Raw genomic sequence first — 24,409 nt, 5'->3', positions numbered from 1 at the left:
TCTCAGCCCATAGACAGTAAGGGGGTCAAACAATTGGTCAAAAGGAGATTACAGAGGTCTTTTTGATAGCACTGGAGCAGGACTCTGTTGCATTGCCCATTCTTGGATCCGGGTCACAGACCTGGGTGGCAGTCCCAGGGTGAGGAGGAGCACTAGCACAGTAGAGCTTGTGGCCACAGCAGGAGGGGGACCTCCCTCACAGTTCTAGGGTGGAAAAGAGTGCTTGTGGTCACTCGCAGACCAGAGCACAGGCCAGGAGAGTAGTAAACACCTCTCCTTACAACATACCACATTGGAAGAACTGAAAACTTACAGGCCCTTAGAAATATCTCTGAAAATAGCTGCACAAAAGCCCTGAAGCTTGGTACAGTGCATCCTCCACCCTGGAAGCAGATTCCTACCTTAACAAAGAGTTAAAAGTCAAGTAATAGCCTAGAAAATTAACAAACAATGGGGGGAAAAACTCTGACTATAAGTTACTATGGTGACAAGGAAGATCAAAATTCACACTCAGAAGAAGACAAAAACGTCAGAGCTCTGACATCCAAAGCCTCCCAAAAAATATGAATTACTCTCAGGCCATGAAAGAGCTCAAAAAGCTTTTTGAAAATCAAGTAGAAGAGGTAGAGGAAAAATTGGAAAGAGAAATGAGAGTGATGCAAGAAAATCACAAAAAACTAGTGAACAGCTTGGTAAAGGAGACACAAAAAAAAATACTGAAGAAAATAACATCTTAAAAAAACAGACTAGGCCAAATGATAAAAGAGGTCCAAAAAGCCAATGAGGAGAACAATGCCTTAAAAAGTAGAATTGGCCAAATGGAAAAGGAGGTCCAAAAGCTCACTGAAGAAAATAATTCCTTAAAAACTAGAATGAAGGAAATTGAAGCTAATGACTTTATGAGAAATCAAGAAACAATAAAACAATAAAATAATAAAACAATAAAACAATAAAATAAAAGTAGAAGACAATTAGAAATAACTCACTTGAAAATGCCTGACCTGGAAAATAGATCCAGGAGAGATAATTTAAAAATTATTGGATTCCCTGAATGGCATGATCAAAGAAAGAGCCTTTACCTCATATTTCAGGAAGTTATCAAGGAAAACTTCCCTGATATCCTAGAACCAGAAGGTAAAATAGAAATCACCTCCTAAAAGAGGTCACAAAATGAAAACTCCCAAGAATATTATAGTTAAATTCCAGAGTTCCCAGGTCAAAATATTTCAAGCAGCCAGAAAGAAACAATTCAAGTATCATAGAGCCACAATCAGGATAACACAAGACTTAACAGTTTCTACAGTAAAGGATTGGAGGGCTTGGAATATGATATTCCAGAGGGCAAAGGAGCTAGGTTTACAACCAAAAATCACATACCCAGCAAAACTGAGTATAATTCTTTGTGGGGGAAGGGTGGACATTCAGTGAGATAGAGAATTTTTTAGCATTCATGATGAAAAGATCAGAACTGAATAGAAAATTTGACTTTCAAATATAAGACTCAAGAGAAGCACAAAAAGGCAAACAGGAAAGATAAATCATAAGGGACTTATTAAAGTTAAATTGTTTACATTCCTAAATGGGAAGATGATATTTGTAACTCACAAGACCTTTCTCATTATTAGGGTAGTTAGAAGGAGTATATATAGACAGAGGGCACAAGTGTGAATTGAATATGAGGGGATGATATCTAAAAAATAATATTAAGTGGTGACAGAGGAATGTACTGGGAGAAAGAGAAAGGGAGAGGTAGAATGGGATAAATTATTTCACATAAAAGAGCTAAGAAAAAGCTTTTACAGTGAAAGGAAAGGGGAGGGAGGCAAGGGGGAGCGAGTGAACCTTATTCTCATCAGAGGGATGAGGGAATAACATACACACTCAACTGGGTATTGACATCTATCTTACCCTACAAAAAATGGGGAAAAGAGGACAAAAGAAGGTGGGTGATAGAAAGGAGGGCAGATTAGGAGAGGGAGAAGGAAAACACTTTTGAGGAGGGACAGGATGAAAGGAGAGAAAGAATAGAATAAACAAGGGTGGGGAATAGGATATAGGGAAATACAGTTAGTAATAACTGTGGGAAAAAAATTGAAGCAAATTTCTCTGATAAAGGTCTCATTTCTCAAACATATAGAGAACCAAGTCAAATTTATAAAACATGAGAGCCATTCCCCAATTGATAAATGATCAAAAGATATGATCAGTTTTCTGATGAAGTAATCAAAGCTATCTATAGCCATATAAAAAATACTTTAACTCACTATTGATTAGAAAAATGAAAATTAAAACAATTCTGAGGTACTTCTACCTCATATCTATTAGATTGGCTAATAGGACAGCAAAGGTAAATGACAAATGTTGGAGAAGGTGTGGAGAAAATGAGATATTAATGCACTGCTGGTGGAGTTGTGAACTGATTCAACTATTCTGTAGAGCAATTTGAAATGATACCTAAAGGGATATAAAACCATGCATACCCTTTGAGCTAGCAATATCACTACGAGGTCTGTATACCAAAACAGATGAAAAAAAGGAAAAGGACCTATACGTACAAAAATATTTATAGCGGCTCTTTTCTGGGAGCAAAGAATTAGAAATTGAGGGAATGCCTATCAATTGGGGAATGGCTGAACAAATCGTTGCTTGTGATTATGATGGAATACTATTATACCATAGGAAATGATGAGCAGGATGCTTTCAGAGAAACCTGGAAAGGCTTAGAAGAGCTGATGCAAAGTAAAATGTACTGTGAACAAAATAACAGCAATATTGTAGGATGATCATGTGTGAATGACTTAGCTATTCTCATCAATACAACAATCCATGACAACTCTGAAGAATTTATGATTAAAAATGCTATCCATCCCCAGACAAAGAACTGATGGTATCTGAATGCAGATTAAAGTATACTTTTTTTACTTTATTTTTCTTGAGGTTTGTGTATGTGTGTGCATGTGTGTGTGTCTATGTTTTCTTTCACAACATGACTATTATGGACGTGTTTTGCCTGACTACACATACATAACCTATATCAAATTGTTTGCCTTCTTAATAGGGAGAAGGTGGGGAGGGAGGAAGGGAGAAGATTTGGAACTCAAAATTTTAAAAATGAATGTTAAAAACTGTTTTTACATGTAACTGGGGGAAAAATAAAATACTAAATTTTAAAAATGTAAAAAAAAAAGAATCAGGATGACAGCACAGGGCATTCTATTGGAGGAGATGGGATAGAATAGTGTCATTTGACAAGTAGAAAGATCCAGTCAAGTAGCAGTAATTATATAATAGAAGCTCACTAATCCTTTTTAAACTAAGAGATGACCAATCTCTATACCACAAATACAAACCCCAAAATAGCCTTATGAATTCAACAAATTCTGGAGCCAGCCGATCATTATAGAGAGAGCTATTGCCCACAACTTCTCAACATGACATTGATCCATCAAAATTTAAGATCAATATTTTAAAATAGTTTTCACCAATATTTATCATCTCCAAATTACATGGAAAAAAGCTTTCAAAATAAAGAAATTTAGCAGAAGAAATTAAAACCAGGTACATACAAGAAAAGTTATGTTATCCCTGTCTGCTATTAGATTTGTCCCAAGGATATTTTCAATGATTCTACAGAAGATGAGCTTAAATTTCAGTGCTCTAATTCAATTGCCCCCTCCCAAAAAAGTTAGTTTTTTTAGACTATTGTGCAATCCCACAGAACATTAAACATTGAAGAATAATAGTTGGCTAGTGATGTCTTTGCATTCTTTTGATCAAAACTCCATCAAAAGAGATGAGAACATGATAACAGTGATAATTATGGTAACAGTAATACATTTGTTTAGTGCTTTCAGGTTCTCAAGATACTTTATATACATTATCTCATTTCCTCTTCACAACAACCTAGTGCAATAGGTGGTACTATTTTATGCATAAGGAAAGGGGTTCAAAGAGACTATTTTATAGATAAAGAGGTTCAAAGAGACTATTTGATTTGCCCTAGTCACATGGCAATACCTTGGTTTGAATCTCCAGTTCTACCATTAGCTATGTGGCAGAGAATCTCAGTTTACCTAACTATAAAATTAACTTCTTCAAGGGGTTTTTGAAAAGAAAGTGCATCAATGCACTATAGAATTGTGAACTATAGTTATAATAATCTAAAAACATTTTCTCTCTTGCTTGGAGATCTTAATTTTGCTGGTCCTTTTCCCTCTCATTTTAAGATTTTATTAGTCAGCACAATAAAGTGTCTAGAGAAGACTATTTTGACTTTTTAAATAAGTTTTATAATATATGCTTTAGCTCTAAAGAAGCTTTGGCTTTCCTTATTTTTAGATATGAGCCTATATACATGAAATAGAACTGATATTCCTGGAGAAAGGCAGAGTAAAGACTATGAAGCCCAATTTTTTTTTGAACAACTTTCAACCTCCAAAAAGTCTCTTGACATATATTTGAATTTATCAGAATTGGTTTAATGAAATCCATCAATATTGTGCAAACCCTTGAACTGACTGTTTGTAAAATAGGAGGGGTGGGGAAGGTAGGGCCAGGGGCTAGCTATTTCCAGTTTTAACATTCTGTGATTCTGTGGTTCTATAGAATTATATATCACTTCAATCTAGATGAATCAAATACTCAAAAGTTTCCTATCTAAGTTACATAAAAACTATGCCTGTCAGTCAAGTTTATAGAAATTAAAACTGGCTAACTTCAGGGACAGCAGGAGCATTATTCCTCTGAGGCTCTCTTTATTATATTCCATACCATAAGACCCTGAAAGAAGCAAGATCAGAAAAAACCAAGCACCTACCTTCAAAAGCAGGAACGTGTAATCTGTCAGAATTTAGAGTCACTGCAAATGAGAACAGTTTTTATTCCTGTTCTCCTTTCTGATAAGCCACTACCCAAAAGCTAGGTAAACAAGTTCAGGATAGCAGTCTAGCTAAATAAAGAAGTTCCTTCTACACTCCTCCCTTTGCAAAGGTGGCAGGACACAGTCTGCTGTAGTCAGATGTGGCTTCTGGTCTGGCTTTGTTTCTTATTAGCTGTGTGACCTGAAGCCAGTCACTTACCTTTATTAGCCCTCAAACAGATTCTTCATCTATAAAATGAGAGAGCTGGATGAGATAAGACTGTCCCTTCCAGGTCTAACATTCTATGACTCGGTGGAGATGAAGATGAAATCCTCAAGTTAAATCATATGGGACCTGCTGGAAGTAGTTATAGGAGATGAAATTATTTAGCTTGGCAAACACTTAACAATGAGGTGGTGCTTGATTGCTTTCCAGTGTATGTCAAGTTCCTATTAACTTAACTATACATCTGGAGGAAATCCCTTTCCTACACATTTAGTTTTGTGGCCAAAAATTTTCATTACCTTATGGCCAACCTTCTGGGGCTGGCCATAAGGTAATGGTTCTGCCCCACACTTAGTTAGTCTGGTTCCTGAATTCAACAAAACTCTGAAGTCTCTTTGGGACATAGATGTGGGTCAATCAATAAACATTTATGAAGTACTTACTCTATCCTAAGCACTAGAGTTGCAAAGAAAGACAGAAAAAATATGAAAACCAGTACCTACTCTAAATGAGCTCAGAGGTCTGAATTATTTAAGGATATATACCAACAAAGCACTGACTGAACAGTTGGATATGTCTTTATCCCATCCTTTCCCCTGGGGTACAGACACAGGCCTTCCCAGGCCATTTATAACACAGGCACACTCCTATAGTTCTATTGATCTTGTTCTTGAAGGAGAGCAAATTCAAAGTGCCTACATACATCTACAAGCAAGAGGGTTGGACTTTCACTGGCAATCACTTTAAGAGCATTGGTCTTAAAGTTAGAAAGTATGGGCTCAAATTTCAAGTCTACTACTTTCTACCTGTGGCATAGCAACCTTGGGAAAGTTGCATAACCTCTCTTGGTTTAGATTTCCCCATCTTTAAAGACAGGGCATTGGATTAAAATAAACTGCAAATAACATTTTGAAGTCTCTATTATGTGCAAAGCAATGTACTAGAGATTAGGGAAGATGCAAAGAGTCTAGGACCATGAGGGACCTGACTGGTAGATTTGACATGGCATCCTTCTCCCTACTTTCAGCTCTTAGAAGAGTAATACAGTCATTTCCCAGCTAACCAATTGTGAGCTGATGTCTTTCCTCAGAAGTGACCAGTTGTGACTAAAAGTATTAATGTAATTGATTTAAGAGTTTCCATAACTACTAATTAGCATAAAAGAATTAACCCCACAGAGGCAATAGATAAAAAAATAGCCATACCCTACTCCAGTTCAAATTTATCTACTTAAAACACCTGTATTACCTGTTGGAAGACAGCTGGTCTAGACAGATCATCTTCCGTGGTTTCAACTCCCAAGATTAACACTCTACTTCTTGGTGTCAAATTCAAATAGAAACAAGAGCCACTAATCCATACAGAAGATATGCATAAGAATCCCTGCTACCACATATTGACTTCATTTTAAAATGTAATGTTATATATGTTTTGTTACATTTTTATTTATTTTATTAAATATTTCACAATTACATTTTGATCTAGCTGCAGCCACACTTGGGAATGTTGGCCACATGGCCAGAAGGCTGCATATTTGACACCTCTGCTCTAATGTAATACTAAAGGCCTAAAGACTAGACACTGCCTTGGCCTTCAGAATAGAGCTGTGGGTGGGAGTAGAGGATGGGACTGAGAGACCACCAACCTCAAGTAACATGTAGATTGGTTAGGGCCTAGTTCCTCTCACTGCCAAGATGCAAATGCCCAAAGCACATGAAATAGGCCCCGCCATTTCTTAAATGGGACTGAGATACTACCTAGAACCATTCCCACCACCATATTGGACTGTGAGCAGGTACTCCAACTAAAGACCAGGAAGAGGAATTTTATGAGACTATGTCCTTGAAAGATATGTCTGTAATAGAGAGAGAGAAAAAAACAGCCATAAGTAGAGGTAAAGATGCTTCATATCTCACAAGATACTGAAATAATTTGCAAATGTATTTACAGAACCATTACTTATACTGGAGAATTGTGGGGGATGGGAGAAGTAATAGAAGATGAGAGTCAGTCAAATACCTTCTAATCTTCAAAAGTTGGAAAGTACAGTCTGAGAGAGAAAGAAATTGTAGACTTTTAAACGTCATATTTTTCCATGTCAAAATTCTAGTATCTCATTAAATGTATGATTTGTAAAAACATAGGAAAGGAAGTGGCAATCAAAAGGAGCCAGTATGAGTTCACTAAGAATAAGCTATAACGAACAATTTTGTTGTTGGTTGTGTTGGAATTTTAGGTAGATAGTTCAAAGAGAGATCTATAGATATGGTACACAATATTAAAAAAAAAGACATGAATAATTTTTTAAAGAAAGAAAGACAGTGCTTTCAGTCATTCCAAGATGTATTTGGGACAAAAGCCCATCTTGTCAATGCTAATATCCTTTCATTGTTACAAAGCACAAAACATCAGTGTTACAGAGGTCTAGAGCAGGTGCAGAGCACCCTCTAACAGCATTTCCCCACATGCAGAGGCAGAGGAGCCCTTTCTGGGAGATTTGGATGTGCCTTCATGAGGTGGATGTGTCTTAGAGACAATGGAGCATATGTAGACATTCTGTAACTGGTTTTGCTCTGTTAACTATGTGATTACAAGAAGCCTTTTAGATTGATTTGAGTTGCCAGAAGTAGGCAAGGATAGATCTTCAAAAAGGCCTGCATCAGCCTTAGCCTAGTCCTCTACAGCTGTCCTCTGATGATCTGAATCATCATGTGTCCAATAAGAGACAATGCTTAAGGAGCCTTGGGGTTTTCTCCTTGCCAAGACCATGTGACCCTCCACAAATGGCCCTGGTCCATGGCCTCTGCATTTATTCTTTTCCATTCTAAGCGAAGGAACCTCCGAAAGGTGAGCATCCAAGATGCCAATCTCAAGAATCAAAATTGAGAATGCCCAGAAGGACAATGGAGAGATGTGTGGTGGGTGCAAATAAGTTATAGGAGGTCTGTCACCAGTGGTGGCTTATGTGCAAGAAAAGGTGTTAAAGGTGTCATCAAAAACAATAAAACCAGAAAAAGTGGTATGGTCATGTACCAACAATATAGAGCCGTGCATAGACCTAATGTTGCATTGCTATCAATAAAATATTTAAAGTCTTAGAGACTTGTGTCTAGTACAATGCATAAGTAGATCCTCTGGAGAATTTATATGAGGATATGGATAATTACTAACAGCAGCTAAGTGGCTCAGTAGATAGGGCGCTGGGCCCGGAGTCTGGATGATCTGAGTTCAAATCTGACCTCAGATACTTAGTAGCTGCGTGACCCTGAACAAGTCCCTTTACCTCTGTTTGTTTCAGTTTCCTCATCTGTAAAACGGGGACAATAATAGTACTTACCTCCCAGGGTTATTGTGAGGATCAAATGAGATAATAATTGTAAATGGCTTAGCACAGTGCTGGGCACATAGTAAACGCTACAGAAATGTCAGCTGTTATTATCATATTGCCTTCTTTTCCCATGACTGATCTTTAGCAAAATATATGCAACGCAAAGTAAAATAAAATGTTGTCATTGAAAGCTATTTGAGATGGTTCAGTTTGTTCTAATATCCCAAGCAGTCCCATCTTGGCATTCATAAAGTCGAGTATCTAAAAATGTTGAAATAATGGCCAATGACAAGACTACCCCAATGATTCCTACAGTGCCCACCACCATGAAGAAAGATAGCGGTCAGTGCCCTGTGCCTGCTGATCATTGAGATCAGCCCATCAGAGCCCAATGGTAGACCTTGGGCTAAAATGAACAATTCACTGCTCCTAAGCTGTGGACCAATTGGTGGCATCGTGCCACTGAACCATAACGCCCAAACTACGAAGAGATACGCCACACTCCTGCATATCCCAAAGCCCAACACCTCAAAGAATTAGAGCCTCTCGTATTCTGTGGTTCCAGAAAACATGGGCTTTATTACAGCCTTCCTGGATCTGAGGAGACAATAGTTAATAATAGCTCATTGTTCCTCACAATAGCGATGTAATGTAGCAAAAGCTACAGCAATAGTAGGAAAGCAGTTGAGAGCTCCAGATGGAAGCTTCCACATATTTTTCCAATCAGCAAATAACCCACCTAGGATGGCAACAGTTCAGGCTTTGTTTAGGATGTATGAAAAAGGAAAGGCTAAAGAGAGCTCTAAGTTAGTTTTGTTGAATTCAGATTGCTCAAAGAGATGAAAGACTCAATGTTACTCTATTTACCTTCAAAGCTTTTAGCACTATAGTTCCGGTTTTTAATATGTTCATTAAGCAAGAAAGACTGATACACTTGTTCCAGAATTCAGTTATTAACAGGGCAAAACAAACACCCAGCATGATATCTTATCCATATTACCTATTCACTTCATCTTAAGTCAGATGCTGGGACAAAGAATGGTGTGTTTAGTTTACATTAATGAATGCTACATGGTGTAATATCTTACATGAAAACAGCTAGTTATGCAATGCTTGGCAGACATAGAACCTTTTCATTTTCAGCACTTTTCATAATATCTATTATTCACCATTTCACACATTTCAAATATTTTGTAATTCATAGGGAACTTTTGGATTAGTTGATTTCTGAGGTCCCTTCCAACTCTAAATCTATGAAAAATTGATTCCCGTCTCTGAAGCATTACAAAAATGGGTTGATAAAGGTCATACAATCAGTGGCAGAACTAAAACCCAGTCTGCCCAATTCTCATATGCAAAAATTACATAGAAAACTATTGGATTGGATACATTTTGAGGTCCTTTCCTAGACCATGCTACCTTCCATCACGGGGACAAAATGATTCCATTCCTTTATTAATAGTTTTGATAATCTCTAGGACCCCACCATTTCTTCTTCTTTATTATACACCAGTCAATTGTGACCTTATTTACAAAACCTCTAATGTAGCTGGTGTTTGTGCATGAGATGACTGTATTTGTTCACATATTATTCTGCTTTTTAAGATCTTGTGCTGATAAAATAAGAATAGGATTAGGAAGGCAGAGAAGTAGCCCCAGAAGACTATTCATAGGACTCAGCTGCTACATTCAGAAGCCTAATCTAATGCTTGGCTCAACCTCAAAAAGCTCAATGACAAGGTTTGAAGATGTATTATATACTTCCTCCTCAAAAGATGAAGGAGGAACACATGACAGGGAGAACACACGAGGACATATGATTATGCATAAACCCTTGTAGAACTGTCAGGAAATACCATGAAAGTCCTTTGGGCAATCAATTGAATTACAGGGGAAAGATTGGGGGGGTTAAGAACTTTACTAGTTTTCTAAAAAATAATAATGTTTGTTTTTTCTTTCCTTGTAGGAACTTTACAAGTTCTAGATTCGTCTTTTCTAAGGCAAATGAGCCACAGAATATTTTCTGGTTTCAGAAGTCTAGGTTGCCATAAGTATCAACACACCTGTGATCTAAAAGAAAATCAGACTGAGATGAAAATAAATCAGCAATGAGCTTAAAAAAAGAACCAAGTAAATTCTGATCCTCTTTTCTGTTCCTTTGGTTAAGAAATCTGTCTATGTGAGAGAATTTTTTGGGGGGGGAAGGAAAAATTGAAGAAACTTATTCAAAATGAATCATCATTTTCTTACATATAACTCTAAACATTAAATTGTTTAATTAAAGAATCACAAAATTTCAGAATAGGAAGGGGCCCCAAAGAACATGTGGCCAAATTTATGCCTATACAGGAATCTCATTTATAACTTCCTCCATAATTGGCCATCTAGCCCTTGAAGACCTATGTGAAGGAATTTCAAATATATATAAGTAAATTATACTTATGTGACTTTAGCTAAAGATACCATCAGAGCTGGTCATGAAAGTCCAGTGGCAGCAGAAAAGTCAAGATGACCAGTGATGGCCTATGATGCAATGGATGACCTTGGCATCTTCGATGCCTGACCAGGCTCTAAGTGCTCCACAGAGCCTGCTTCAGCAGTGTGGCTGTTGGAACGAACTATAGTCATAGGTCTCATGCTTTAGGGCAGCACGTCTTAAACTGGGTCACAACCCCATATGGGGTCATGAAAAATCTAGCAACAGTAAAAGGTTTCTGAATGCACAATGACAAAAAATTAATCCCAAGGCAAACACGCAATGAATCTGTGGTGTTTGTGGTAACACTTGCTCTGTTGCATGGCACAATTTCACTGCAGCCTTGGTTCTGAACACAAAGCATGTGCACTTTGCACAGGCCATGCAATGCCAATGAATGCTGCCAAAATGAGAAAAGGGGTTGTGAATGGAAAAAAGTTTAAGAAACCCTGCTTTAGGGGAACCTGGTACTGCTGGGAATGGTCAGTGACTGACATTGGAATTGGGTAAGCTGAATAGATTCCCATCAGCTTGTGCCAGAAAAGGACCAGACTTCATATTACTCTAGCAGGCAAACCAGGCTAGATGAAGCAAGGCACTCTGAAGGAGAGACATATGGTGGCTTGTGCCAGGCAAGTCCAACCACTACCACTGTGACACCTCTCATCAGATCTTGATGTAAATAGCCCAGGGAAAAGCAGTGTCCCTGATTATCAGCTCTATTTCCAGCCTGGCCTTGTAGCTATCATCAAGAGGAACAGCCACTATGGGGAATGAGTCCACCATTCACCACCACCACCACCTGCCACCGAACTGTGATTGATGGGCAGGTAAACCTAAGAACTTGAAGAATAGCAGCATTCCCCTGCCCTCTGATCACTGGTCCTCCTTTCAGCCCAGCCCCTTTGCTGTTGTTTACTGTTTGCCCACTTTTGAAGAGGACCAATGACATCATGGGTGAAGTCTTGACTTGTGTGTGAACTTGATTTAAGTGAGGCAGAGTTGCACAAAGTCATCAGCCTCACTCTGTCTTCCAGAGTCATGAAAGTCCAGTGGCAGCAGAAAAGTCAAGATGACCAGTGATGGCCTATGATGCAATGGATGACCTTGGCATCTTCGATGCCTGACCAGGCTCTAAGTGCTCCACAGAGCCTGCTTCAGCAGTGTGGCTGTTGGAACGAACTATTCCCATTCCACCAGGGGAAGTTTTCACATGCTTGGGGTAGACATCTCCCTAACTTAGCAACAGGTTTGAGGCCTGTCAGTTATAAAGTCATCATCCAAAGAGGCAACCCTTATGGAAAAGGAACCAGCCATCCCCAAGTGCTATACCAACTGTTACCCATAGAGCGGGCAAGCTTCTAAAGCAACAAAGTACCCTGAGGAAGAGAAAGAAGGTGGCATGACGTGTGTCAGGTAAATCAAACTTCCACTCCTATGCTGACCACTACCCTCCACCCAGACCAGAATGGTGATAGCCCAGGATCATGAACCTAAAAGCCTCAGGAATAGCAGCATCCTCCAGACCACCAGCCTTGCTTCCAGTCCAGTCCTCACAGCCTTCAACCAGGCAATCGACCCTTGTAGAGATGGAGATGCTGCAGCCCCTGCCTCCTCTGCCACCATAGTGAGTGAAGACCCAGAAAGGAAAGTTCTCACTGACAAAACTCTTGACACTGTTAAATGGTTCATCATCAGAAATGGATATAGTTTTAATAGTGGGAAGCTGAATAAGATACGTCACCATCTGTTTTGCTGCCACGCCCTCAGGACCATGGGGCCTTTTCCATCTGACTTGCAGCTGAAACCTCGTATATGTGTTGCCTCCCCCATTAGAATGTGAGTTCCTTGAGATCACAGACTGTTTTGCTTAATCTATAACCCCCAAACACTTAGCATGGGGCTTCACCTATAGCTAGCACAGCATAAATGGTCTTTCATTCACTAAGGCAAAGCGGTCAGGACTCCTAACCTCTCCCTTATGTATTCTTCATGCTGCCTTTTCATGCCTTCTTTGGTCCTTCAAAGAGGCTTTTGATATCCACTTTAGTTTGATTTCATCCCTATAAAAATATCAGGGAACAAAAGTGAGTGGCAAGAGAGGGCAATAGCACACAATGTAATTGGCCTGGGTTCTGTCCCCACCTGGGGTGGTACTGGCTAGGATAACCTGCATTAGACAGGCCCGAATTTTTTCTTCTTGCCACTTGTTTTCAAAATGTCCTGGAATGACACAATTCTGTGTCTTAGTAGAGGTCAACCCCAAGCACAGCATAATGGGAAGACTTGGGGCTGGAAAATCTGACTTAAAATATTGATTCCCACATTTATCATTAATAATAATAATAACAAGCACTTACATAGAGCTTCAGGTTTGCAAAGCACTTTACATAGGTTAACTCATTTGATCCTCACAATAACCCTGTGAGCTAGGTGCTTTTATTCTTATTTCACAGATGAGGAAACTGAGGCACAGAAAGGTTAAGTGACTTAAATTTAATGACTGATTGATTGATTGACTTTCCCTGAGTTACACAGGTAGTGTCCGAAATGGGATTCAAACTCACACCTTTCTGATTCCAAGTCTTGTGCTCTTGTCTGTCTCTCTCTGAGTAATCATGAGGCATTCCATTATTTTTCAATATCTTGCAATAATGAACCTAAATTATAATGTGGGTGTTTTCTTTTTGGATCATACTACACCAGGAGGGAGATAACAACTTTAATTGGGGAAATGAGATGAACTTTATATGGAGATTTCCCCAGAATTTGATCGGAGTAGGAGCAAAGTACAAGGTGCATTTGTCAATTATTACATGCAAATGAACTTTGTAAAATCCTACATGAACGCTTGAGGACCCTGGGCCAAGGCAATTTGGGTGGGTGTTGGCTAGGGTTAGGACAACTTCACAACAATCCTACTAGGCAGTGAGGCAAATCTCTGTATCCTATATCAACCTTTAGAATTGGGATTGACTTTCCACCTTCCACCTCCATCCTCAATTTCATTATGAATATCAGTTCCTTCTCTCTACATCTTTATGTAAGTAAAAACCTCTAAGCCCCAACAAACTGCATGCAATAGAGGGGAGATCAAAATCTTATTCACCTCTCATGTCCCCAGGCAGTAGAAAGAAGTGGAAACTAGAGGAAGCATAACTTGCTGGAAAGAGGACTGGACTTAAGAATCTGATGATCTGGATTCAGGTTTTGACACTCATCCATTTCAATTCATTTCAATGAGCACCAGAATCCTAAGAGGCCATATGGCACAGCACAGAGAACTGGACTCCAATCAGAAGACGAGCATACCAAACTTATCTCAAACACTTACTACCTGGATGACCCCAAACTCGTCAGAGAACTCAAACCTCTCTAAGCCATTTCCTCAACCATAAAATAGATCATATTTAGTTAATCCTCTAGTCCTACTAGGGGATTTCCTCAGAACTCAGTTTACCTTTTCAAAGTAGTCCAGAGGGATTGAATGGGGGTAGGGAGGGGAGGGCACTTGAGATTTCTCCTTACTAGACAAATACAGAAGAGTGAGTGTTCTTCCCTTACTGGCATTGGATGCCTTTGGATTTCAGGTCATCATCACCTAATTGCCTCAGCAGGGGCCTACTGAAAGAAAGTCTCTCCCAGTTTAAAAGGAGTCACATTTGTGTGAATGGGGAAAGAACAGTTTGGTTTGGCTTTTTGGGGCAGCTGAACTTGGGAGTTAGGATAGAGAAAAATGTCACAAATGGGACCCAGTTAATTTGCTGGGGGCAGGCAGTTTAAACTGTAACAGTTCAAAAAGTTTCCACTCTCTCTCTCAAACAGGGAACTCTTTCCCTCAGGAATTTTCAGTGAGGGAATAGCAAAGAGTTTGTAGCCCAGGCACCCTCATCTATCCCAGTAGAAATGGCCATTTGCACATGGCAAGTAAGAGCACATGTACTAGCCTAAGGGAATCTCTGGCTTTGTCTTGCACTGAACATGATGGAGACAGGGGGGCATAAGGAGTGGTTGCAATCCTGAGCTATCTACCTAGTCTTGGGGCAGTCTTGTAAGCTGAGATGTCAAAAGCTTCTGAGTCCTTCACTGGAGGCCAACTGGCAAGAGGAATTTCTTGCATTGGAAAGAATAACCATTGACAGGAAAAGGAATTCATGCCCTGAAATGATTGGCTAGATTCCTTTGGAGTCGCCTGAGCCATCTCATGCCAATTCCTGATGTCAACAAGTAGAAGGGACCATTGAGGGCCTAGCACTCTGCAGTACCCACCAATAAAAGGACAGTCAGCCTATCACAGCACTCCTGCTGAGAACAGAATGGCAGTGGCAGTACAGGAATGCAGAAACTCCACATGGCTTGGGGAGGGCGGAGTTAGGCATGGCAGAGCAGAATAGTCAGGCCTCTTCAGTGGCAGGGCCACAGATCTCAGGCCTTATTATAACCCTCCATCTCAGCATGTCAAGGTAGAGTTAGACCCAGTGCTTAACACAGTATCTAACAAATAGTAGGTGCTTAATGAATGTTTACTGACTGATCCCAGAATAAGGGGACAATGCTTGGCCCAGCACGGGGCAGCAGAGCTAAGGCCCCAGTAGTGACAGAATCAGAGACAGCACTCAGCCCCACCAGCACAGGAAGCACACTTCACACAGAGCAGCAGAGATGGGGGTCCCAATAGCAGTGGCCAGAGACACTTAAAGGTTTATTAAACACTTTCCTCTAAAACAACTTGAGATAGTACAAGTGCTAGCCTCATTTTACAGGTGAGAGAACCTGGGCTGAGAGACGTTTTATGAGTTGTTCACAGTCACAAACAAGTAGTACTTCAAACTCAGGCTTCAAGTAACCTGAATGCAAATCCAGTGCTGTTTTTACTACACCCTAAGTCTTATGTCTAATGCTTATGGTTCTCAGGTTCATGATATTGCCCTAAAAATTAACTAACCTCTGACATTTAACTTAACACTCTTCTTAATGCTTTTTCAATTCATATCTAACAACAACCTTATTTCTGCATAGCTCAAGTTTATTAAAGTTTAGTAAACTGAGTATGGTAAAAAACTGTTCATATAGTTTTGCTTTCAGAAGAATTTAATCTGGAATATATAAGAAGGTAAACATAGACAATCCCCCACAGCCACCCCCAGAAGGAAATGTTGAAATTTCATGAATTGATTCCATTGACAAATGTTGGGTTAAGTCCAGTACAATCAGTCAAATTCAATGACATCTGCTACAAAAAGTAAATTGCTTATATATATATACACTACAATTTATTCTGTACAAAACAAAGTTCATGTAGTCTTCTCTATGTCTTTCACTCTACATTACTGTCATCCTCTGCAGAATAGATAGCTTGATTTCTTCTCTTAATTTTCTTTTTTAAGTGGTTTCCATTTCCAGTTTCATCACTTAGTCTTTTAAAGGGTTTCTCATTTAAGTTCTTCCCTTCTTCTGATTCCTGATTTTCACTAGATTTCTCCAGTTCATTTGTGGAATTCATTGTATCGTCAGAAGATACTGCCATGGAATCCGGTAAGATCCTAATGTCAGAGAAGCTTGTTGAAAAATCAGGAGGGTGAAGATCAGACGAGGGCTCCACTGAGGGAGTCCTAATGTCACCATGTAGACCTGTGATACTATCTTCACCCTCATCATCCTCATCCAGCAATATTTCATCGGGGTTAATAGAGGAAGACAGGACAGAGTTATCTGTGTTATATTCACTTGGTTCTTCTCCTGACCCATTACTGTCCACTTCCTCATCATAATCTCCACGCAATGAACTTTCCTCTATCACCTGCTGAATTCTGTTATTAATATCAGTGAGGCCAAGCTGGGCACAAAATTCTGTGGTCTGAGGACTGATCCTATGAACTAACTCCATGTGTTTCTGGGGCTTGCTAGGATCATAGCATACAGCTGTCACACTGAAGTTACATGGAATTTTGAGGTCATGGCTCATTTCTTCCAATACCTCTTTCATTGCTTCTTCAGTTGCACTGTAATCCCACCTAGAAATGTTTGGGGGGAAAAAAGTATTATTTATTTTTATCTTGGTAAAATTAAACAATATAGAATGGGAAAGTAAAAATTAATTTTAGGCTCACATATAGAAAATACATTCAATTTTGTAAATATAATTAATTTTAAAAATAATTTACTCCAGAAAGCTATCTCTAACTAATGAAAGGCAAGTCCATATTATTCCAAATGCAAAGTCTTTCCTCCAGAATGCTCTAATTATGCAGCACTTTTTAAAATATACATGTGATGGTCATCTCCTATCTTTCCCTCTAGGTGGTAAGCCCTTAGGTCTCTAGACTACTCTATCTATATGTGATCAGCCCTTTTTTTTTTCTACTAGTCAGTGAGAAAACTCAATTTATTTTGATGGTTATTTAAGAATAATTTCCCTCCCTTCTGGGTTTACTTTAATGCATGCATCAGAAAACAAAAAAAACTTTTTTCAATAAAACCATAGCTATTAAAAAAGCATTTGAGTCCCTAAGATGTGCTAGACACTAGGGATAAAAGGACAAAAACAGGCCCAGTCTTCAAGGAGTTGACAATCTACAGGAAGACTGGAAGGGGGAGAAAAGAGGAATATCATGTACACAGATAAGCACATACAAAATATAAATACAAAATAATCTAGCACTTGATTTGACTTACTTTGCATGAAGACCATTATTTTCAGGCATATTCCACAAGCCTCGTGACACATTGACAAGACTATTCGTAGCCTTTAGAATAGTGAGCCATTCAAGGTCATATTCCAGGTAGTCTGGTGCAGTTGAGTCATGCTCTACTTCTATTATCTAGGTAAAACAACGAACACCTTTAAGAAGTTCAATTCATTTCGGCATTATTAACATCAAAACTAAACACACCATGCTCTCTATTTTGACTATGTAACAAATCAGACTTGCTGTCAAGGAAGAAATCAATCACCTGACCTCAGAATTAAGTACTCAACAAAAAAGAAATTAAGGTGTAGAGATGTACCACACATTACTATAGTTATCTAATATATATTTTTTTTAAATATCCTGGCTACCTACAGTAACATCTTATTTTAGGACTATCTAAAACAACAATTCTAATTTCCAAAATTTTATAATAATTATAATTCCCAATTCAATTATCCAGCTTCTCAATCACCTATGCTTCTACCCTACAAAAGAAGATGATGATGATAGTACGTGCTATTCTGAAATAATAGTAATTACAGTATCTAAGCCTGGGTCACCAAATAAGTTTTTTTTTTTTTTTAAGAATTTGTTATTCTATCATGTCATTGCCCCCAAAGGTTTGAATTTTATATTTCATCTTTTAGGAACACTAATACATTGTTCCTAGAACTATGAATCAGTCCAACCATTCTAGAAAACCATTTGAAATTATGTAAGAAAAGCCACTAAACCATCCAGATACAATGTTGATTTTAAATATCTTTTTCTTTGTTACAAAGGCTTGATATGGTAGAAAAAGGAGTATATCCAGAAATAACTGTGATATGAAAACAAAGGACTTTAAAAAAGAGAAATAAGATAGATAAAACACACATAAACATAAAAGTGCCTATTATTAAAATATATTTATATACTAGCTTTTTAAAATTTTTACAAAATTCTTCTTTTTCAACAATACTGTGAAGCAGGTAGCACAAGTGTTTTACACATTTTACAAATATGGAAACTGAAGCTCAAAGAAATTAAAGTTACGATTTGCCTAAGATCATACAGCCAATAAATTGCATGACTCTACAACTGACGTACTATTGACAGAAAAACTAACATGGATCTTCATGATTGGTGAATGAAATATATTTTATATTCTGATACATAAACACTACATTTTTACCTGTAGGAAGTCTCTGTGTGGCAGACATTTGTCTAAGGCTAGAAATTTGGTTACTTTTGGGAGCTGTCCATCATTGGCCTAGAAAACATAAGTTATGGTTTGTTAAAAAGTAGACACCTATTAATTGGAAATGGCTAAATAAACTATGATACATGGATGTAATAGGATATTTCTGTGCCATAATGAATGATGAAGGTCAAGAATTCAGATAAGCCTCATTAAGATTTATATGAACTAATGAAAAGTGAAGCAAGCAGAACTAGAAATACACAATGTTTACAACATTATAGGTAGAGAGAACAAAAAAACTAAGCTGAATACTATATTTTAACCCTGGACAGGAGTTGAGAAAAATGCACTTCCTTCTCTTCTTTCCAGAGGTGGGGGACTGCATGTTATATTAGACTCCACTGGTCGGTTGATTTCCCTGAATGGTTTTCTCTCTTTTAAAATTCTTTGTCAGGAATGATGGTTTGCTAACTAGGGAAGGGGAAAAGGATATATTCTGAAATGAAGGTGATGTAAAAATATAAGCCCCAGTTTCCTCACTTCTAGAGTAAGGAAGTGGAGTTAGATGATGTCTCAGATTCATTCTTGCCTTAAAAATTCTACAGTTCTCAGAATAGAAAGGTTGGCTACTTTACCAAAAGGCATTTCAGTACTTTTCCCCCTTCTGCCACCCAAGGTACCTTGGCCTCCAGAAATTTATCCCTTTCTTAAAATATGGCTTCTCCCTCTAGCCCTGTAATCCTAGTTTCAATCATTCTTTTGGGAAGACCAGGAATCATGTAGTACAAGGAAAAGAATGACAGAAGTACAGGAAGTAAGGCCATGAACATTTGGAGTCTCTGGGAATGGACATTAAGGGCAGGACAAAAAGCCTCAGTCTGGGCCCTTAGGACTAGGAAGATCTAATGAGATTCAACTGGGTATATGTAGAAAGCTTAAAAAAAAAAATCAAAAAGTGAAAGCCCACTCAGTAGAACACTGTGCCTAGACGCTAGGAAGACAAAGTTTGGATATTCCCCATCTTTTAACTTTCCTTCAGCCCCTGCATCTTCTCAACCCACCATCTCATCTCCTTTCTCTGTTCCACTACTAGGCTTCTTGACGGAGTAATCTATATCTAATGGCTCTACTTCCTCATTATTCACTCCTTTTGTCCCTTGCAATGGAGACAAACCAGGTTACAATATTAAAAACCTGCTCTTCAAGGGACACCACTGATCTATTCATCACTATATTTGGTAGCTTTTTCTCAGGCATCATCCACTTTGACCTCTCTTTAGCACAATATGGAAAAACTCTCCTTAAAAATTTGTCCTCAGATAACACGGGTTTCTTTCATATAACAATTACCCCCTTATACAGGAAATCATTAAATATTTATTAAGTGCCTACTACGTGTCAGGAACTGTGCTGGTTCTGGAGAAACAAATACAAAAGCAAGACAGTCTCTGCTTCAAAGAGATTACATTTCACTGAGGGGATAGAACATGTTCAAAGAAAAATAAACTACAAGATAGATATAATCAAAGTAACTGAGAACTAGCAGGAGAGAGAATGACAACTGGGGGGAAATCACAAAAGGCCTCTTGAAGGAAGTGTCAATTGAGCCAAGCTTTGAGTTCTAAGAGGAAGAAGTGAGGAGAGAACATTCTAAGCACGGTCAATAGCCTATGTAAAGGTTTGGAGGCTAGAAATGAAATATGGTGCACAGGGAACAGTAAATAAATCAGTTTTATGCCAAGGGGATGTGTATAATTAATGTGTATATAATTAGCCAGCCTAAAAAGTGTCACCAGAAAACAAGGTATGAGGTCAATTTGATTTTCCCCCAATGAGTCTGAACAAGTGAGATACAAAGTTTCCACTTGAAAGAGCTGTAGTATTAATGGGGGAAAGCCCATTTAGGAGTGAGACATTAAAAAGGCTTTCTAAGTAGGTTTCTCAATAGTAACTACATATTTGATATATATATATTACCTCATGCTTCATGAAAGCTGCAAACTTCACATGAAGGTGTGCAGAAAACCAATAAGTAGGTTTCAAATGATGTAAAAGCTCTGAAGCAGCAGGGCTTCCTAATGTGTTGTTTTCGACTTCTTGTCGAAAAAAGGATTTTGTTTGAAGAAGTTGCTTTTTATTGCCATAGTGGTATATACTTCTTGGCCAGTCATGAGACAGGAATACATCAATAGGTTGTTTCAGCTGTAAAACAAAACAATACAACATTTAAGGGTAGCCTGACCTAAAATCAGGACCCTCACTTCCCTTCTCTTCCATAATCCTTCCCCTAGCCACACAACCATTTGGCCATTCTATCCATTGCTGCTTAAATTAAGACCTCACCCCCCTCTAACATTAAGATGGTTGCAGATGTTATTCGGCTGTTCAAGGCAAATAGAAATCCTTGTTCTGAGGAGCCTGAGTCAGCCTTTTATACAACTTCTAATGCAAATTTGTGGTATGTATTTTAGAAGTTTATCATAGCCACACATTTACTGAGAACCTTCCACACAAACAGCAACATGCTAGGAAATGTTTGGGAACATAAAAAAGTCTAAGATACAGAATCTGCCATTAGCAACTTACATTCTAACTGCAGAAGAGACAAATTATATACATATATAAACAAAATTACAAGACGTTAAGATTCTAAAGCAAAATTATGAGATTTCAACAATGTAGAATTAATTGCCCAATCAATGTTATAGACAGTAAACAAAAAAGAGAAAAATCACTTAGGGGTAAGAAAAAATGAAGTATAAGGCTGGATTGGATTTGAATTGTCAGAAAAAAAAAAGGAAGGGTGCTATTAGCAGTAGAACTGAAGAAACAAAACATAAAGGAATATTACTAAGCACCAATAGGTTTGTTTAGTTAATACTACATCAGGATATGCTGTACCAATCTGATTACAAAAAAATTTTGAGACTTTAATTTTTATAAAAATTATTTCCAAGGCTGCTTTAGTGTACTTTTTTTCATACCTGTTTTAATTTGAAGACTTCAATATTTCTCACATGGTATACGCTTCTTACTGAGTTTTGATCATAAGGAGGGCACTCATAATGTCCTGAAATTAATAGAGAAATAAGTTACATTTAAATCATCAGAATATTATACTTACCTAGTTTTCAAGACAATTCACAAATGCTAAAACACATTATAGTTGTTTGCTTACACTATATTTGCTTTTATATTTTGGGACTGGCACTTTTTTTAATTGTTATAACAAATTCATTTCTGATTTATGAAATTACTGTAAAAAATTAAATTGAATTAGCTATGGGGTAAGAAGACTTGTAATTTGTGGACCGTGTTGTATGTACTTGTTTTAAAGTTATAAGCGTTCACAGAGAAGTGCCTATGAAAATAACAAGGAAATATGCTATGTTACCTGTAAGTTTCTATGTAGCACTTTGGAAGTCATATTACCTTTGCGGTAGTCATGAGATTTGAAGATACCAGAGATTCCACCAATTCTTACACCACGGAATTTAACCACTCCAGCATATCCTGAAAAATTATACATGCAAGCAAAATCCCCATGTGCTTCAATATTACATATCAGAAATATGAACCCAGATCTAAATAAATGATCTAATTATGGTTATAATACATCTAAATTCACAATGCCGATTAATTCATCCTGAGAAAATTACCTTAAACAAGCTTTAAAATAAAAAGCAATGAGCAACAGTGAAGAATTACAAGATAAAGCAAATTACTACCAAGATCCCTAAAGACATATATATGCTTGCCTCCCACCACTCCACATAAAAAATGGGCAAATACCTAGATAATATATGTTTGGTGCCACCCAGCCACCATAAGGTAGTTCCTGCAAGTGGTTAGAGGCTTCATGATTTCCCCCAATGAAGAGTGTAAGAACAGGAGCTTTCTTCTCACCAGAGTAATACCTAGGACACAAGTATAAATTTGTCAATTATACTGTGCAATCCCATATTGTCAGGCTGTTTGTTATGGATCCAATACAGTGGAAATTCTTCCATGATGGCAATACAATTCAAACATTCCTTAAGCAACTACACATGAAGAACAAGTCATTCTGGAGTGTGTATAAAAAGAATGTATGGGAAGCATATTTTAACCTACATTTAGGGATAAAGGGAAATTAATGTAAGCTCTACGAAGCCAGAGCCCATTTTTTGTTTTTGTCTTTATAATCTCAGCACCTGGAATATACAAAGTAATTAAGAAATGCTTGTTAAAGAGCACACATTGAAAGGGGCACTTTATAATCCCAGTAACTGGCATATACAAGGTGCTTAAGAACCGCTTGTTAAAATAAAGAATTCAAGTTTAAAAAGCTCTTTAAAATTTGCAAAGACGCTATCTTATTTGAATCCTCAAAATAACCCAACAAGGTAGATGCTATCCTTAATCACATTTTACAGATACGGACACTGAGACTCAGTAAGGTTAAGTGACTTGCCCACAGTCGTGCGACAATTCAATTCAATCCAAACATTTATCAAGCGCCTACTGTGTGCCAGGTACTGTGCTAAGCGCTAGGGATACAAATGAGGCGAAAGGCAATAACAAAGGTGAATCTTTCTGTTCACGGATGGACCCTGCATCTCGATCCAAGACAAGACCCTGACACCCGCACACTAAATCACATCTATTCATTCCTCTTTCGCCGGCCAGAAAGGAAGATGGAGGGGACGTAAACGATGTGACCTGTAGCTTCGGGTAAGAGGAAGACAGAAAAGCTCAGGAATTGTGCCAATAGGGAAGAGGACGGGAGAGAGGAAGGAGGGAGACAAGGAGGGAAGACGAAGAGCGAGAGGGAGGGAGAGAAAAAGACAGGGAAGAAGCAGCACCAAGGGGGCGGACTTCACCGGTAGAAGGTCTGCATGTGCCGGTACTTGGGCGGCACGGCCATGCAGCGGAGGTCGGCCTCGTTCCGCACCGCCTGGAAGTCTCCGCAGCACAGCAGCAGGTCCGCCTGCCCCCCGCCCCGCCGCTCCGCCAACGCCAGTGTTTCGTAGATCTTGTCCAGCTCTCCATGACAGCAGCCGGTCACGGCCACTCGCATCCTGCCGACCTGAAACTGCGATCTCCGCCCTCCCGTCCAGCAGCCAAACCAACCGTCAGCGACCTCCTCCACCACACCCGAGAAGCCCCCGCCAGATGTTCACCGGGCCTTGCGCAGTCCTACAGGCTCAGCCAGACTCCCGCCCTCCTCCGCTTCTAGTCAAACTCTAGCGGAAGTGACGCACCTCCTCGCTACAAAAGGCCCGGTACTTCCCGTTATGCAAATCTCGCGATGAGGAGGGAGGAGCTACGCCCGCGAGAGTCGGCCAGCGCCTGGTCGCCTCGTCTGACTTGTGGGAAAACCGAGTGTGACATTTATGATGTGCCGTTCAGTGCGGGTTCTGTGGGAAGAGGGACGGAGAAAGCATTACAAAAAAAAAAAAAAAGGTGTTATTTTTGGGTTGTGCTTTTACATTACTTACATCTACAGATTACTCCAGCTTCGTGAGAAGTCTCTTGTAACAAGTAAAACATTACAGCGACCTCTGAAAGCTCGTGAAACGTCCCACATCTGTAGCCTAATTTATTTAAAAGTTAACAGAGGGACAGCTAGGTGGCGCAGTGAGGAGAGCCCCGGCCCTGGACTCA

At 38.8% G+C, this 24,409-nt stretch overlaps 2 protein-coding genes across 2 annotated transcripts in view; both read right to left on the bottom strand.

Moving 5' to 3' along the window:
- The window catches only part of A4GNT (alpha-1,4-N-acetylglucosaminyltransferase), a 31,700-nt gene extending 26,855 nt beyond the window's left edge, over positions 1-4,845 (bottom strand). The window contains exon 1 of the mRNA XM_036744087.1: positions 4,817-4,845. The gene's annotated coding sequence lies outside the window, so the exon portion shown is untranslated. The remainder of the gene's footprint in view (positions 1-4,816) is intronic.
- An 11,055-nt stretch (positions 4,846-15,900) lies between these two features.
- DBR1 (debranching RNA lariats 1) lies at positions 15,901-24,004 on the bottom strand. Its single transcript, XM_036747658.1, has 8 exons — positions 23,626-24,004; positions 22,556-22,680; positions 22,196-22,276; positions 21,748-21,833; positions 20,741-20,965; positions 18,755-18,832; positions 17,564-17,709; positions 15,901-16,902 (listed from the first exon to the last, which is right to left on the bottom strand). Exons 1-8 carry the CDS (start codon positions 23,820-23,822, stop codon positions 16,206-16,208), a joined length of 1,635 nt encoding a protein of 544 aa, XP_036603553.1. The 5' UTR covers positions 23,823-24,004; the 3' UTR covers positions 15,901-16,205.
- Between the last annotated feature and the right edge of the window lie 405 nt (positions 24,005-24,409).

This window comes from Trichosurus vulpecula, chromosome 2 (genome assembly GCF_011100635.1).
Source record: "Trichosurus vulpecula isolate mTriVul1 chromosome 2, mTriVul1.pri, whole genome shotgun sequence".
NCBI lineage: Eukaryota > Metazoa > Chordata > Mammalia > Diprotodontia > Phalangeridae > Trichosurus > Trichosurus vulpecula.
The sequence above is the reverse complement of the archived record's forward strand: the minus strand, read 5'-3'. Positions and strand labels throughout refer to the sequence as shown.

Bases quoted from the DNA above. Each gene is read 5' to 3' on its own strand.
- DBR1 (XM_036747658.1), bottom strand. From the start codon at position 23,822: ATGCGAGTGGCCGTGACCGGCTGCTGTCATGGAGAGCTGGACAAGATC. The intron at 20,966-21,747 runs GTATGAAAAAAA...TTTGTTTTACAG, and splicing joins AAGTCTTCAAATTAAAACAG to CTGAAACAACCTATTGATGT. The intron at 18,833-20,740 runs GTAATATATATA...TATGTTTTCTAG, and splicing joins CAGCTTTCATGAAGCATGAG to GCCAATGATGGACAGCTCCC.